The 16098-nt window shown below is 42.4% G+C and overlaps 1 protein-coding gene across 2 annotated transcripts in view; it reads left to right on the plus strand.

The window, feature by feature from the left end:
* Positions 1–15742, plus strand: part of SIAE (sialic acid acetylesterase) — a 21730-nt gene extending 5988 nt beyond the window's left edge. For both annotated transcript variants that reach the window (XM_061592914.1, XM_061592913.1), the window contains exons 3-11: positions 401–559; positions 1638–1813; positions 4584–4722; positions 5764–5947; positions 7992–8101; positions 8188–8321; positions 9564–9718; positions 11031–11226; positions 11837–15742. In XM_061592914.1, the coding sequence (XP_061448898.1) occupies positions 401–559; positions 1638–1813; positions 4584–4722; positions 5764–5947; positions 7992–8101; positions 8188–8321; positions 9564–9718; positions 11031–11226; positions 11837–12073 (1490 nt within the window). In that variant the 3' untranslated portion in view covers positions 12074–15742. The remainder of the gene's footprint in view (positions 1–400; positions 560–1637; positions 1814–4583; positions 4723–5763; positions 5948–7991; positions 8102–8187; positions 8322–9563; positions 9719–11030; positions 11227–11836) is intronic.
* The last annotated feature ends 356 nt before the right edge of the window (positions 15743–16098 follow it).

Raw genomic sequence — 16098 nt, forward strand, 5'->3', positions numbered from 1 at the left:
ATAGAATCTTTTTTCTCTGTTTCTTGGATCATGATTGTTTAAGTTAACTTTTTCTGAGTAAACTTAAAGTTGAGGTCCTAAACAACTGCAATCAGAGGAACAGAAAAACATCCTTGGTGTGTTTGTGTGTTTTCCAGAACCAATGAAAGCATGCATATGGCCCAAAAGATTTTCTTGAGATTTAAAAAGAAAGGGGAAATGAAAGTAAAATATCTGAGGATATGTTCCTCTTCTCAGTAACAGACTTAGCTTCCTTGGCAACCTGACACAAATTGGCAGTTATTTTTGCAGTCAGAAAAAATCTGAACATTGATTGGCTGCAGAGGAACTGATATCCACAGGAACATTCCAGAGAGACCACCCATTAACAGGAATGTCATGACATTTTGTGTACCCCCAGGCGCTATACTTCGCTTTGCCTCCTATTATGGTGATCACATGGTACTGCAGAAGAAACCGAGTCAGGCAGTCATATGGGGCTATGCAGATCCTGGCACCACCGTAATGTTGATTGTTTCCCAGGGTCACAATCTTATGGAAAAAATGGCAGAGACTGAAGGTAAAAAATAAAGATTCAGGATTGACAAAAGGCAATTCTTCACAGAGAATACTTAAATTATGAAGTGTGTAACTACAAGATATGGCAGTGGCTGCCAACTTGGATGGCTGTAAAAGGGATTAGACATTCATGGAATATAAAACTATCAATGGCTACTAGTTATGGGGTTGTATCCAACTAAGTTATACATTAAGCATTGGGTAAAATCCAGATAAAATTGAGGAATTGTTGGTCAGAGATTCTGGCAGTCTGTGGGAGGATATTCAACCTGTTGTGGGTTCCACTTCCTGAAGCAAGACTAAAAGGTGGAGTGTAAGACACTGACTTGCTAAATGAGACAGCCTTAGGTCAGTCAGTCACCATCATGTATAGCTAGGTAGACCACTATCAGGTGATTATGCTGTCTGTCTCTTATTGCTTACTTGAGATCATTGATTTATTGAATTTTATTGCACTTTATATCTTTTCTTATATCAGGGTAAAGAGCCACCTTCATCCAGTGGACCAGATCAAAAAGTGGCCAACCCTCCATGGGTTGACAAATGGGCAATATAATGGGCATTATATAAAGTCAGATGGATCTGATCTCTCCAAAAACAGCAGGGCTTGCATTTGGTTCCAAATTTAAACCGCACTGACTGCAAGCTGTGACTACAAAGGAACAATCAGGAATGCATGGCTTATAATGTGCTCCCAGTTATTCATTTGCAGCAGCAATTTGTATTCACTACTGTTTAAATATGGCACCGAATGCAATCCCTACTGCTTTCGGCAGCTATCAGATCCACTCAGTTCAGTCAAGAACTGATCCTGCCCCCAAACAGGACTCAGTAACAAATTTAAACAGCACCAAATGCAAACAGATACGTAGTTTGGGGGGACTTTCCCTGAATGCTGAAGCAGTGGTGACGAGGAGTGTCTTTTACCAACTTCAGCTGGTTTGCCAGACCTGGCATCAATTATCTATGTCCTAGTTGCTTCCAACTGGATTACTGCAGTGCTCTTTTAGATGCCTTTAAAAACAGTTCAGAAATTAGAATTGGTGCAGACTCTGATGTTTCCTCCAAAAACTTTTCAGGGAGCAATGGGATCTGGAAAGTAATCCTGAAACCTATGGCCCCTGGTGGCCCTTTCACTATAATGATACGGCAATACGACAAGGAAGAGGTAGCAAATGCGACACTGAAGGATGTCTACTTTGGGGATGTCTGGTTTTGCAGTGGACAAAGTAACATGGAAATGACAGTTTCACAGGTAAGCCATATCACTACCGAGTGCAGTGAAGGCACTGGTTATTTTTCAAAGAACTGGAACATGTATATGCTTGATTGAGATGAAAATGATTGATATAGGCTGAGTTCAGACATAACACAAAGCCATGGTTTGTTAAAGCAGGGGTGAGGAATTTGTGGCCCTCCAGATGTTGCTGGATTTTAACTCCCATCATCTCTGACCATTGGCCATACTGCCTAGGGCTGATGGGAAATGGAGTTCAACAGCATCCAGAGGGCCACAGGTTCTCTTCCCTTGAGCTAAGCCGTGGTTTCCTTCAACATTTGAACTTGAGCCTGCCCCCAAACTATGGCTTGCTTGTGGCTGACAGACTAGGATCTGAAACTCTTGTCTGAGGCTGGCTTACAAACTGCAGTTTGTGTTAATGGTGGTTTTCTGTTATTTCTGAATTCACAGGTCATTAACAAACTATATTTAGGCCCATTTCTTTACTTCAGGAGGTTATTGCATCCTGAAGATGGGAATGTTTTTATAAACTTACAAGGTTGTGTGCTGAAGGTATGGACATATCCATGCTTAGGGATATATTCTCTCATAAGACCATAGGACACTGCCTTCCACAATGCCATATTTGTCCATCTAGCCCTGTGTTGTCTATTCTCCCTGGCAGTGGATCTCCAGGGTCTCATGCAGACAGTCTTTCCCGTCACCTGCTAAACAATCCTTTAACCACCACCATCCCACAAGCCCCCTGAAACAAAACTGTTTTCACACCCCATGAGACGAGCCTCTCAAGCCATTCCACCAGACTGCCTCAGTGGGAGACATGGGACACAGGGTTCATTCCTTCGGCTCTCCTGAAAGAACAGCTCCATCAGGCACATCCTACCCCTGAACTGTTTCTATGCCATCTGGCTATTATAAGAACTACTACTTAGAATTGGTGTCTAAATTTGATTTTTTGCTCTTCCCTCTCTGCCCCTTTCCCCTTGCGTGTTGTGTTTTTTATATTGTAAGCCTGTGGGCAGGGACTATCTTGTATTGATTGTACATAAGCCACCCTGGGAACCTTTTTAGCTGAAGAGCTGGGTACAAATACCCTAAATAATAATATTAATATTAATAATATTAATAATAAAAACAGAAAGAGGTCCATAGCCTGCTGCCCTATAGACATACTCCACATATCTGTTGTCTGGGGAAATGGAACAGGACCCCTATAAACAACGTAAGCATACAGGTGGGTTTGTGTGGGCTAACGTAGTCCTTTCAGTACAGATGGGCCCCGCTTATACAGCAGGTTCCGTTCCGGACCCCCGCCGTAAAGCAGAAATCGCCGTAAAGCGGAACCCCATTGAATATAATGGGGTGCGTCATGCGAAAATGCCGCAAAAGGGCAAAATCGGCTTTAAAAACGGGGAATCAAAGCCGCCGCATTAGCGGAACGCCGGGAAGCGAAGCGCCAGGAAGCGGGGCCCTACTGCACACAGAACCCTTGAATTCAAGCAGCTGTTAGACCCAGCCAGCATACTTGTGAGAGAGGGGAGTAGTAGTCTAACAATATCTGGGCAAATTCCCCATCCCTAGTACACTACCTGCATGTTTCCAAGTCCTTGCCTGTGATTATGATGGCTATGAACTCTGGATTTTCTTAGCATTTGGTGAAAGTCCCTACATTCTGCATTACACGTCAAAAACGGTGTCTTCCCACATGCAATTGTGACAGTGTAAACATCTTGCCTAAAATTGGCATTCAGTACTTACATCCACATGTACTGGCCCAACAAAATATGTTGTTCCTTTACTCTTCTTCCCTCATGCCCTGGGAATAATGCCACAATCAACTTGTTTAGATCAGGAGCTCAAAACAAACTGCCAAGAAGCAAGAAAATAACTTGTCTTCTTGAGATTGTTGTCTGGCAGTTGACTTGCCACCCTTCAGCCTGAGGAGAAACTGGCAAAGGAGCAGTACTATATGGACACATTGCATAGTTGAAGACTCCTGAAGAACTAAGAAATCAAAAGGCTTGAGAAAATACAATCTTGAATCCCTCTGTACAGATTAAATTAGCAGCAGGAGTGGTGTGCACTTACTCCTGTACTTCCCTGGGTGGAATGATGTGGAAAGCTTGACATTTAACTTGTTTGGCCACCTCATTGATACACTGTGTAGACTCTTCCAGAATATCACTATTTTTGGGTGGGATTGAGTCATACCAGTAAATTCAGGCTGTGCAATTAAAACAGATTTGGAGCTCTCATGAAACAAACCTGCTTTCCCAAAAGACTGGACTTTTTGCGATAGGGAAAGTAGTGATTGGGAAATGCAGTGGGGGGTGGAATAGCACTTACTTGATGCAACATTGCCTAATCTCCCCACAAACAAATTCAAATGAATGCTCATTAAATAGCTAACAATGATTAATCTCTGCAGACAACAGGATGAATGTTCAAAAAACCAGGTTGTCTGGAAATGACCTGTGGAACAAGTGTCTGGAAGTGTCTGGGTCTTCCTATAAACCAACAGAAAAGCAGGACATACTCTCAAAATATAGGTAGCAAAGAGACCAAGTCACAGGAATCCAATTAACAAAAATAAAGGTGATTTAGTGATATAAACGTCCACAAATATGTGGAGCATACAGGTTGAAATACAAAATATGCAAGCCGAGGCCACTGAATAAACAAAAGCTAAGGCTGCTCTATAAACAATAATACAAGTTTTCCAAATAATACATTGTTTTGAACTTTACTTAATTATTATTTCAGTGGAATATGTCCTGTTTCCTAGGTGTTCAATGCCAGTAATGAGCTTGCAGAGGCCTCCCATTATCCACTTGTGCGTGTGTTTGGAGCTGCTCTCGTCCAATCTGAAGTGGAACTGCAGGACCTTGCCAGCATCATCTTGCCATGGTCTATTCCGACAGCCAGTAAGAGTCTTTTAAAGCAAAACTTGTAGCAAACAATCTGCAGCAGTGGTTTTTAATGTGTTATATCAAAAACAGATGTTCATTTTTTGGTTTGGTGGAGTAAGATTGGAGCCATTTTCCTTCTTAAACTCCACAGTGCATTTTAGGGTAGAAGACATTGGAGATTAGTTGTGGAAGCTTTGTGTCATCATCATTCCAATAATTCTCCAGCTACCCTCAAGCTCATGACAAGGCTGGTGAGGGCATGGCCTGGGGGGAGTCCTGAAGGCTTGGTAGAGAGGTTTGCAGGGCCACATTTGGCCCACATGTGAGAAGTTCTCCATCCTACATCCAACTGATTAATCATCTAAAGCAAATGTTCCCAAACTGGTCCGTGGACCACTAGTGGTCCACCAGCTTCATTTGGGTGGTCAGCAGCATGTCTGCATTAAATATTCATATTGATTTTTAATTACATTTTTATTGCTTCTTTCTTGTATTGTATTTTATCGCATTGCAGTTTGAATTCTGTGGAATGCAGATTGTGAGACGATAAAGCACAACATAAGAAACAAAAGAAGTAATAAAAATACAAGTAAAATCATACAACACATAGCACGGTACATTACCATTGCTACAACAGGCAGAAAAATCGTTAAGTGGTCCTCTGGGACCATCAGCAATTTTTAAATGGTCCATGGGGAAAAAAGTTTGGGACTCACTAATCTAAATTGATGTATCTGTGAAAGATTCCTAATACTGTCCTCTGTATACAATACTTGCAAATGTCTGTACACGTTAACTGACACCCTCATTCTGGCTCAGTTACATGATGATCCACCCAGGGGGTTTTCCAGTTTCTGACAGTATTAGCTGCTGCAGAAGAATCTGTAGTAATTCTGCAGTATTTCGTGCCAAATGTCTGATCTATCACAGCTGTACAACAGCTAATATCTGAAAATGCAGAAGAAGAAAGAATTGTTTTTGTAGTTTGTTATGTAACATTTGTATTAGTTTGCAAGCTTTTAAATGTTGTTTTTTAAAAAAAATTACATTGAACAGAAAACCTTGGTCATGGAGACTTCAGTTACTTCTCTGCTGTGTGCTGGCTCTTTGGGCGGTATTTGTTTGAGAAGCTCAAGTATCCCATAGGACTGATAGATTCCTCTTGGGGAGGAACACCAGTTGAGGCCTGGTCTTCCAAGAAGGCACTGCAGGAGTGTGGGATCTCAGGATATGCTGAAAAGTAAGGAGGACTAATGACAGCATGTTTTGTTCCTTTCCCACTTGTTTGGCTGTTTCTTCGGTAGTGAATGGTTTTCATCATTATAGAATCCTGTGTGCCCACTTTCTCATAGCACCTCCTCCCCGTGTGGCTATAACACACAAGGGGCCTCACAACCTGTGGTCCTCCAGACGGTGTTGGACTCAAACTCCCATCTTCCTTGAGTGTTGGCTGTACTGGCTGGAGCTGATGGGAGCTGGAGTCAAACAATATCTGGAAGACCGCAAGTGTCCGCCCCCCCCCCGGTCTTGCTGTAAATCCGCTTCTCCATTTAAAACAAGAAAAGGAGTATCAGGTTTGCCTGACATGCCTAGTTTGTTACGCTTCAGATGATCCCGTCCTCTAATGTGACTGTGGTAAATAACCTTGGACCCTGCAATCATCATGATCTGAATGGAGCCAATCAGATATCTCTGGGAAGTCCACAAGCAGAACTTGAGAGCAGTATAGTCTTCTCCTGCTATTTTCCTCCAGTAGCTATCCAGAGGCATATTGCTTCTGACCCTGGAGACAGCATATAAACCTCAGAGCTGGCAACCATTGATAGCCTTATCCTCCATGAATTTTTCTAATCCTTTTTAAAGCCATCTATGCTGATGGCCAACAGCACATATTGTGGTAGCATATTCCATGATCTGGAACAAGATGATGTTTTTGCATTGTTGTTTAGTTTTCGCCTGGTTTGGAGGGTTCAATCCTTGATCACATTAGCAGCATGAGAGAGTTGTGCTGTTTTATTCTGATGGAAATGAGAGGTGTATGTATCTTAAGATAGGATTGATTCCATAAAGGAAGCCACAGACCTGAACTTACAAGATCTGAACAGGGTGGTTCATGACAGATGCTTTTGGAGGTCGCTGATTCATAGGGTCGCCATAAGTCGCAGTCGACTTGGAGGCACATAACAACAACAAGGAGTGTGTTGCACAAACCGATCCTACTCGTTCATCCTAAAAGCAGTTCAGTGAGGGTGAAGACAAATATAAGATTTTAAAAGTAATCACTGCAGGTTCTTTGTTTTCAGTGTGAGATGGATATTGGAACTTACAGGTATATATTTCAGCAGGTCAAGTGCTGGATTAGGTGGATCTTGCCTGTCCCCTTGTTCATCAGGTGGACTGTCCACCTTTCACAATTTTATTTAGGCGTTCATCTGTATGTCCTCTCCCTCCCTCTGCCCCCCAATTCACAACCTTTTTTTTAAAAAAAGTGCAAAACTGCGCTGGGGTCTAGCGGGTGCTCTCTGCAGGCAGCTTTCATTTTGTTCAAAATGTTCCATACATGTTTTTGGAGCTTAGCCTTAGAAGATTTGCTTGCTTATATTTAATGTGAGAGAGATCCTTTAAAATCCCTCCACAACTCTATAAATACTTGGTCTCTTTTATCTATTTATTGATTACATCTATATCCCACCCTTCCACGAAGGAGTTCATGGTGACTCACATGGTTCCTCACGCTACCCTTTGAAGCAGGTTAACCTGAGAAAGAGTGACTGGCTCGAGGTTATCCAGTGAGATTCCTGGCTGAATGTGGATTTGAACTTGGGTCTCCCCGGGCTAAGACTGACATTTTAACCACTACTACACACTGGCTGTCAATCCCATTTATACTTCCTTCCATGATGGAACTCAAGCTTGCATATGTGGTGTTCCTTGGTGTCCTGTGGGCACTGATGAGACCTGGGCCTGCTTAGCTTCAAGCAAGATTGCTCCATCATGTGTCTTCTCTGGGGTGTACAGATACAGTGGAAAAATAAAACGTGGGTTAGATTCAGGAGTAGCAGGCAAGACTTAGATGACAGAAAAGGTTCTGCTAGCTATTAGAGCTAGGATGACACCAGAACAATATAATAATGTAGCCTGAGCTGTGTAGACCTGCTCTTAATATTTCAGCACTTTGACCACAGAGCATAAGTTCCAGGAAGGCAAGTGCCCCATCACCAGAAATCAGGCATTGACTACATGTTGTAAATTCCTTTCTAACTGGTTCATCTTGTATGTTGCAGAGCTACTTCCTCGTATCTTGATGCTGGCCCCAAAGAGTTATCGGTGCTCTGGAATGCAATGGTTCACCCTTTTCTCAACATGACCCTCTACGGTGTTATTTGGTATCAAGGTAGGTAAGTCCCACAGCAGGGTTGATCAGGCACAGTGCCGTCATCGCTACATTTGGACTCTTTCCTCCTCTGTGCCCTATCACAGGTGAATCAAACACCCTCTTGAACACCGATTTGTACAACTGCACATTCCCAACACTCATTGAAGACTGGCGGAAAGCCTTTCATGAAGGGTCTAGTTGGCAAACTCAGCGGTATTTTCCCTTTGGCTTTGTCCAGGTAAGTGGCACTGGTGTGAAGGCTTGAGCGTTGGATCAGTTAGTTGGCATTATCAGACATGGGACAAAGGCAGCACTTTGAACAACCAGTGGGCAGACGCTTAGCCATGCGGGGACTAGAGGGGGCCTGGCCCCACCTAAAATTTTCCTTCCTACCCCCATTTTTTCTTATATAAAAATAAATAATTAACTTTTATTATAGAAAAAAAATCCTCCTGATATGTTCACATGGTGTGGTTCTCCACACCCTTAGATACTGCTATTCTACAATTCATGGGAAACAGGGTAGTAAGATTTGACATATGGATGCTGTTTTCAGTAGCAGGGTTGAATCCCGGATAATGGGTAGTTCCAGCCACAGGGCTTCTTCACAATGTAATCCTGGAGTGATATTAAGGAGCCAATGTCTTTCCTTTACAATATGATGGGGAAAAGATATACAAGGTCACATTTCCACACTGTTGGTGGCATTAGCTATATCTGTAGGATAGGAGTGGTGAACTAGCAGCCTATGGGCCCAATCCAGCTAGCCATGCCAACTGTGCAAGCGTGTGTGCTCTGATATATATGTGATGTGTGGGTGTACTCAGGTACATGTGATGTGTGTTTGGTTTGTAGAGCGTGCATACACACGCCACCTCTGACATGTAGCCCCTAGAAAATTTGCACTGGTGGCCCTCAGGCCTGAAAAAGGTAGCCACTCCTGCTGCAGGAAATGGTGCCTTCCCTGTGCTCTGGACCAGAACACAGGTTCTGGACTTGTGGGAAATGTCATTTCCAGCTGTGGTTTCTTTTCTGCTACTGACACACCCATATTTCTTCTCCCACTGCAGTTGCAACTATTATGCCAAAATGGATAGGTGGCATATCTTCCACAGACTTTATGTTCTTGATGGGGGTTTGATCATATCCACACCACACATTGAAAGCGCTCTTATGCCATTCTAATGGTCATGGTTTTCCCCAAAGAATCCTGGGGACTGTAGTTTGTTAAGGGTGCTGACATCACAGATCTATAAATCCCAGCACCCTTAACAAACTACCCAGGATTCTTCAGTACTGTTAAAGTGGTGCAGGAGTTCTTTAAATGTATGGTGGGGGTGTTGAGTCAACAGCCATGCCTGCAGAAAGCACAAACAGGAACAATTATGTGATAGACAATAAGGAGTACACCTGATATGAAATCCATAGCCGGAGATAGGTTTTGCCTAGTAATACCAAGTGCGGTTGTTCTATGTTGCAGTTATCTACAAATCATCTTGTGGAGGAGAATGACCACTTTCCACGCATCCGATGGCATCAAACAGCAGACTATGGCTACGTCCCTAATAAGAAAATGCCCCATACTTTCATGGCTGTGGCTATAGATCTGGGTGATGAAAGTTCTCCCTATGGCAGGTAATGATACCCCACTTTCGTTAGGCTGTCCAAACCCACTCAATCAGCATTAAAGATTCTTGGGCAGCTGAAATCTCTTCTATTACAGAAGGCATGTAGAGATGGAAACTGTCTGTCTCCTATTGGACAGAGCCTAGAATCTCAAACAATGCCTTTTAACCAAATAGAAGGAGTATTCAACAGCAGACAAATTTACCACTGTCTCCCACTTAGGAACATAGGAAGCTGCCTTATACTGAGTCAGATCATTGATCCATCTAGCTCAGTACTGTCTCTGCACTGACTGGCAGCAGTTCTCCTGGGTTTCAGACAGGAATCTGCCCTAGCTGGTGAAGGGCTGTAGATCAGTGGCAGAGCATTTGCCTTGCATGCAGTAGTGTCCAGGTTCAATGCCCAACATCTCCAGGTAGAGCTAGGAGAGAATCCAGTACTGGAGACAGTACTGAGCTAGATGGACCAATGGTCTGACTCAGTATAAGGCAGCCTCCTATGTTCCTAGCCTTGCGTGGACATATCAGGAATTGAACTGAGGACCTTTTGCATACACAGCATTTGCTCTACCATTGAGCTACAGCTCTTCCCCTAGAAAGGGATAGAAAGAGGCTGCATTGACTGAGAGTGTGCATCAAGGACTTGGTGAAAGAGAGGCTTTCTAAGTCTGCTGATTAGGAAAGTGGCACTGTGTGTGTGATGGAATTTGATACATGATGCTGGCTGTGGCCTGTAGTAAATGGTACTAATTAAATATGCTTGATTTTTGCTTATACTGCATAACTTACTCTCTGAAGGTTTTTGGGGGGAAATGGAATGGCAGAAAGCATGAGGAGAGTAGGTGGAGAAAGGGAAAGGGCCTAAAAATAGAGACTGCATGTAGATGACATGTGGAAAAAGAAAACTGGTAATAGTAGACGTGATGGGTTCTGTAACCAAGATGACTTAGCAGCAGGTTGGGTGGCCTTTCTCAGCCTGGTGTCCTCTAGATGTTTTGGACTACATGAGCCTCAGGTAGCACAACTGAGCCGGGTTGTGCTGGTAGGAGTTGTAGTCCAAAACATCTGGAGGGCATCAGGCTGGGGAAGGCTGTTTCAGGGCATTCAATCATTTGGTTCTGGACCCTTACATAAGACACCACCTGTACATGCACATAAACCTTTTCTGTATAATAATGAGGGCTGAATAGCATTTTTATATGGGAGCTGAAAAAAAATCTGGTTCCAAGTTTGGCATCTTGGAGGTGTGGACTACACATAGCCCCTTAATAATCCCCTCCTTCCATTCTCCCCCTCCCTGGCCACTTTTCCTTGCTTTGCAGCATCCACCCCCGGGATAAGCAGACTGTAGCCTATAGACTGCTTCTTGGTGCCTTGGCAGTAGCTTATGGTGATAAAACCATGGTCTTCCAAGGCCCATACCCTGAGAAAGTACAGGTGGACATAGCCCACGAGAGCCTTAATGTCACATTTGAAGATCATATCCTGGTCCGCCACTCAGACAACAAGACATTTGAGGTAAGACCTTGCAGAGGAAAGGGGTGCTCTTTATGGCCTGCACCGTGTGGGAAGAGCTCAAAGTTGTACTGCCTATTAGACAAGCACTTCTGTAGTCCATGCTGCTCATTGTTAGAGCCAGCAGTGCTGGTCTGGCTTGTGCCCCATGAGAAGGAACAGACTGCATGGATGTGTACAGGCTATCTTGTGTAAGCAGCTGCACAGTTGTTGAAAGCATCAATGACCTGCAATACCTTTTTTACAAAAAAAAATTTCTCAAACATCAATATATATCACTATTGTTTTATTCCCCTTCAGTGGGCTCAATAGCAATTTCAGGAGTGGAGGAGTAGAATTTATGGGGGAAACATAGTTTTGTCTGACACTGCTGCTCCAGTCTAATTTACAGCCTGCAGTGGCCGCTTTTAAGGGAAAAAATCAAAACGTTAGCAGGCCTAATCATGGCTGTCCTGAGTAATGTATACTTTGCCCTGAGTCTGATGCCAAGCACACCCAGATATAAGCTTGAAAAGATGCTTCACCTTGTGGCAGGGCTACCATTCTACACCATTAGTTTGTAGGACTCCAGATGATGCAAGTTTGAGTTAAATGCTTTGTCTTCCTTTGGCAGGTATGCTGCTCTGAACAGGCACTGTGCAAATGGAGTGCAGTATCCATTACATCCTCCTCTTCCCGCTCAGTGATTCTGCACAACACAAAGTGCCCAAATAACATGATTGGCCTGCGCTATGCATGGACTGAGTCGCCTTGCGACTACAAACTCTGTCCCATTTACAATGTACAAGGATTGCCTGCCCCTCCATTCATTACATTTTCCCACAGTAATCCTGGTTGGACTGTGTCGTAAGTGGGGTAACAGCAGGAAGATGAATGGACAGACAGAGACTGTAATACGAAGTTCAGAAAAATTACAGCAGCACTTTATTTTGCTTAATGTAGTAAATTTCTCCGGCTCATTGCAGAGGGAAAAAAACCCTTAGAATTGGGGGTTGTGGTTGCTTGCTCATCAGAAAGTTACATAGAAGTTGCTACCAGGAAACATTTCTTGCACTTAGCACCTGCACGAACCTTCACAACAATAGAAACTTTTTGTAGGAGCTGCACTGGAATTCAGGCAAGACGCATACCAGACTATTCCCATCTACCTACACAGACTAGGTAAAATGGAAGTGGACTGCCTTCAAGGCGATCCAGACTTATGGCTACCCTATGAATAGGGTTTTCATGGTAAGCGGTATTCAGAGGGAGTTTACCATTGCCTTCCTCTGAGGCTGAGAGGCAGTGACTGGCCCAAGGTCACCCAGTGAGCTTCGTGGCTGCGTGGGGATTCGAACCCTGGTCATAGTCCAACTCTGCATAACAGTATAGCTCTTAGTTACACTGTTGTCAGATGTGAAAAATACAGTGAGTGAGATGGTTGGATTTACTGAGTTTAGAGGTTTTAGTGATAGCTCGTGCTTAAAATCTGTATTTCTTGGGTTGTATCCAATGCTTGTCCTACTCAGAGTAGACCCATTGAAGTTAATGGACATGACTAACTTAGGTTTATTCATTTCAGTGGATCTACTCTTAAGTTGGGTACTGCCCCTTATTTATGCCATTTGACATTGTACACCACTCTGCTACCTTAGGGTGAAATGTGGGCTATAAATTTTATTAATAAAGTAAATGTTTTCTCAGAATTAAGTCCAACTGTGGTCAGTGGGACCAGCTCCCATGTAAGTGTGCACAAGATTGCAGCCTTAATGTTGCTTGTTCATTTCTTCTAACAGCTTAATGGAAAATTGTTTGATGGCTTCATCTTCTCAGGATGCTGCAGTGGCCCTTCTCCACTGCCTGCTGTGAAGTTGCGGACAACTGCACGATCATAGTGAAAGAAGGCAAACCTTTTTGGGTAGCTGTTGAAAGGAGTAGATCTAATTTGAACAAGGGCTTTGGATTAAAACGTGAAGTGCAGCGCGATACATTTGTATGCTGCATCTAGAACAGAGCCGAGGTGGCTCTTTGGGGGACTCTTGGGTTTCATTTGTAGCTTTTGTTCCAGGAGGACTACAATAAATTATACCCCCTAGAGTACTTCATACTTCTATCATTGAAAAAGCATTAACTGTGCAGAACGATTCTGTTCCACTTGGGTTACATTCTAGGTTAAAAATCTAGTTTGTCACGGGGCTTCTGCTTCAAAAAGGGAGTATTTCACTTTCTAGCTGTCGCCACCAAAGTCTCTGGCTACAGCTGAAAGCCATGGAAGTTTTTCCAGTAGCAGATCCCGATTAACTTGACTCCACTATTGAAGTGGAACTGATTGTACGTCTGCTTTAGAGCAACAGCGAGCCAGCCTTTTGCGCTAAGAACTGCCATTGTTCCCATGGTGCTAACCAGAGCAGAAAAGAAGGAACAGCTTGCTTCTGTTGCTAAGTTCATTAGATTTGAGCAAATGCACAGGAGGCCAGACCTGCCGAGTAAGGTGTTATGGAAGAACAGATGCACAGCTTAAGGATAATGTGCAAGCAAGTATGCATTGTTTTATTTCCCTGCTGCTATCTACTCTTGAGATCAACGTTAGTCTTGTTTTTTGTTTTTTAAACTTGCTTCACTAAGCAGGCTTGCATTAAATGACTCGTTGACTGAGAGGTAGGAAGATCAGATCCTAGTTCTCAATTTTTTTAATGAATCTTCATGATCTTCGATGGTTCCAGAGTAAGCACTTGAAGAACTAGCTTCTATCATGGGCTTGTGTAATATTGTAGTGCAGAGCTGGAAATGGTGCAGAAAAGGGCAACCAAAACGATGCAGAGATTGGAGCAACTCCCTTGTGAGGAAATGTTAACAATATTTGGGGCTTTTCAGTTTAGAAAAATGGTGGGTAAGGGAGGGATGTGTATGGAGAGATGTTTTTCTCCATTATATTAGAAGAACCCATGACATCTAATGAAGCTGAATAGTGAGAGATACAGGGCAGATGGAAGCATTTCACACAGTGCATAGTTACACTATGGAATTCACTTCCACAAGCTGTGGTAACAGCCAAGAATTTAAACAGATTTAAAAGTAGATCAGATAAATTTATGGAGGATAAGGATATCGCAGTGGCCGGTAGGCATAGTTTATATAGGATCAGAGACAGCATGCCTATAAATTACCAGAAACAACAGTAGAAGAAGGCTATAGCCCTCATGTCCTGCTTGTGGCCTTCTCAGAGGCATCTGGTTGGTCACTGGGAAACAGGATGTTGGACTAGATATACTTTTGGTCTGATTTAGGAAGGCCCTTCTTACGGGGTGGGTGTTGGCAAGATAGCATTTCTTGGTCTCGTTTTATTGTTTGTTTCTAAAAATATGTATATATCATCCTCATTAAATATTTTGGATGGAGGCAAGAGTGCCTACAACACAGGATTATTGTGAGTGTAAAAATCTGAAGTTTAACAGCCAAGCTGAAGGTGGTATAAAAATGGTAGAGGGGACTGGGTGGATAAATATACATTTTTAAAAACAGATCTTTGAAATCATTTTTGAAACTTGCAGCTGTATTTAATGTGCCTTAAATTTTCTTGTGTAGCCAGTCATTTTAATGATTGCCCTGCCCTGATGCTTTATGAGAGAGTGCTATATAAATAAATAACCTAGTTTAAAATGAAATCTAAATTTCATCACCAGCAGACATATGGGTAAAAAAATACTTGCCTTTTGAGGCCAAGAATTTATAGATAGATAATATTTAGACTTTAAACCAAAGGGTATGGACACTTATTACTGATTAGAACAGATTCTAAAGCAACAAATCTTGCACCCTAGAACTCTGCATGGAAGTCGTGGAAGCATGTGATAGGTCACTGTAACAGGTAGGATGCTGGCGTATGGGTGCCTGGAGACTATTTTGTGGCATGGAGTCAAGTGCATAACTTGAACTGTAGGTCTGGGCAATTAAAAGTGGATTAAAGTTGCCCTAGTACAACAAATCCATTTTTTGTGGTTTGAAGAGAGACAGAAATGCTCAACAAAGACTGGACATAGTCTAAATTACCACCTAAGCTTTGTGCCAGCAAATCAGGATGAATGCTGAATAAACAGGAAGAGCCCTAGATAGGCCTTTGGTCTGATCCAGCAGATCACCTACATTCTCATTTATTTATTTATTATTTATTTATTAAATTTATATCCCACCTTTCCTCCCAGAAGGATCCCAGGGCAGCAAACTAAAAACCCTTGTAAAACATCTTAAAAACAGACTTTAAAATATAGTAAAACATCTTTTTTAAATAAAGCGTTAAAGACATCTTAAAAAGCAGTTCCAACACAGACACTGGGATAAGGTCTCTCTTTAAAAGGCTTGTTGAAAGAGGAAGGTCTTCAAGTAGGCACTGAAAAGATAACACAGATAGTGTCTGTCTAATATTTAAAGGGAGGGAACTCCAAAGAGTCAGTGCCACAACACCAAAGGTCCACTTCCTATGCACATTCAGAAGCACCTCCAAAATGCACATCTATAATAAACAGTTTTAGTGTTGTCATTTTAGTGCCTTTTATAATTGTAAGTCTGTTGGATTTTATGCTTCTATCTTTTTGTGAGCCCCTTTGTTTAACAAGAGGAGGGGGATATAAATGAAAATATTAAGATAAATACAGTAAGATTTTGAGACCCTAAAATAGTTGCTTTGCAAATAATTAAACCTTTTATTAAACCATTGCTGGTCTTGGACCGAATTAAATAAATTCATTCATTTATTAAACCGTATTATTAAACCATATATTTATGGGTATTATAATGAATCTTGATTTATAAGATGGTGGTTGCTGGTTGTAGACTGGAGAAAAAGCTTATGATGGAATTCATGGATTATTTCATGAACTGTTGACATGATCCAGCTTG

This window comes from Rhineura floridana, chromosome 12 (assembly GCF_030035675.1).
Source record: "Rhineura floridana isolate rRhiFlo1 chromosome 12, rRhiFlo1.hap2, whole genome shotgun sequence".
NCBI classification, from domain to species: domain Eukaryota; kingdom Metazoa; phylum Chordata; class Lepidosauria; order Squamata; family Rhineuridae; genus Rhineura; species Rhineura floridana.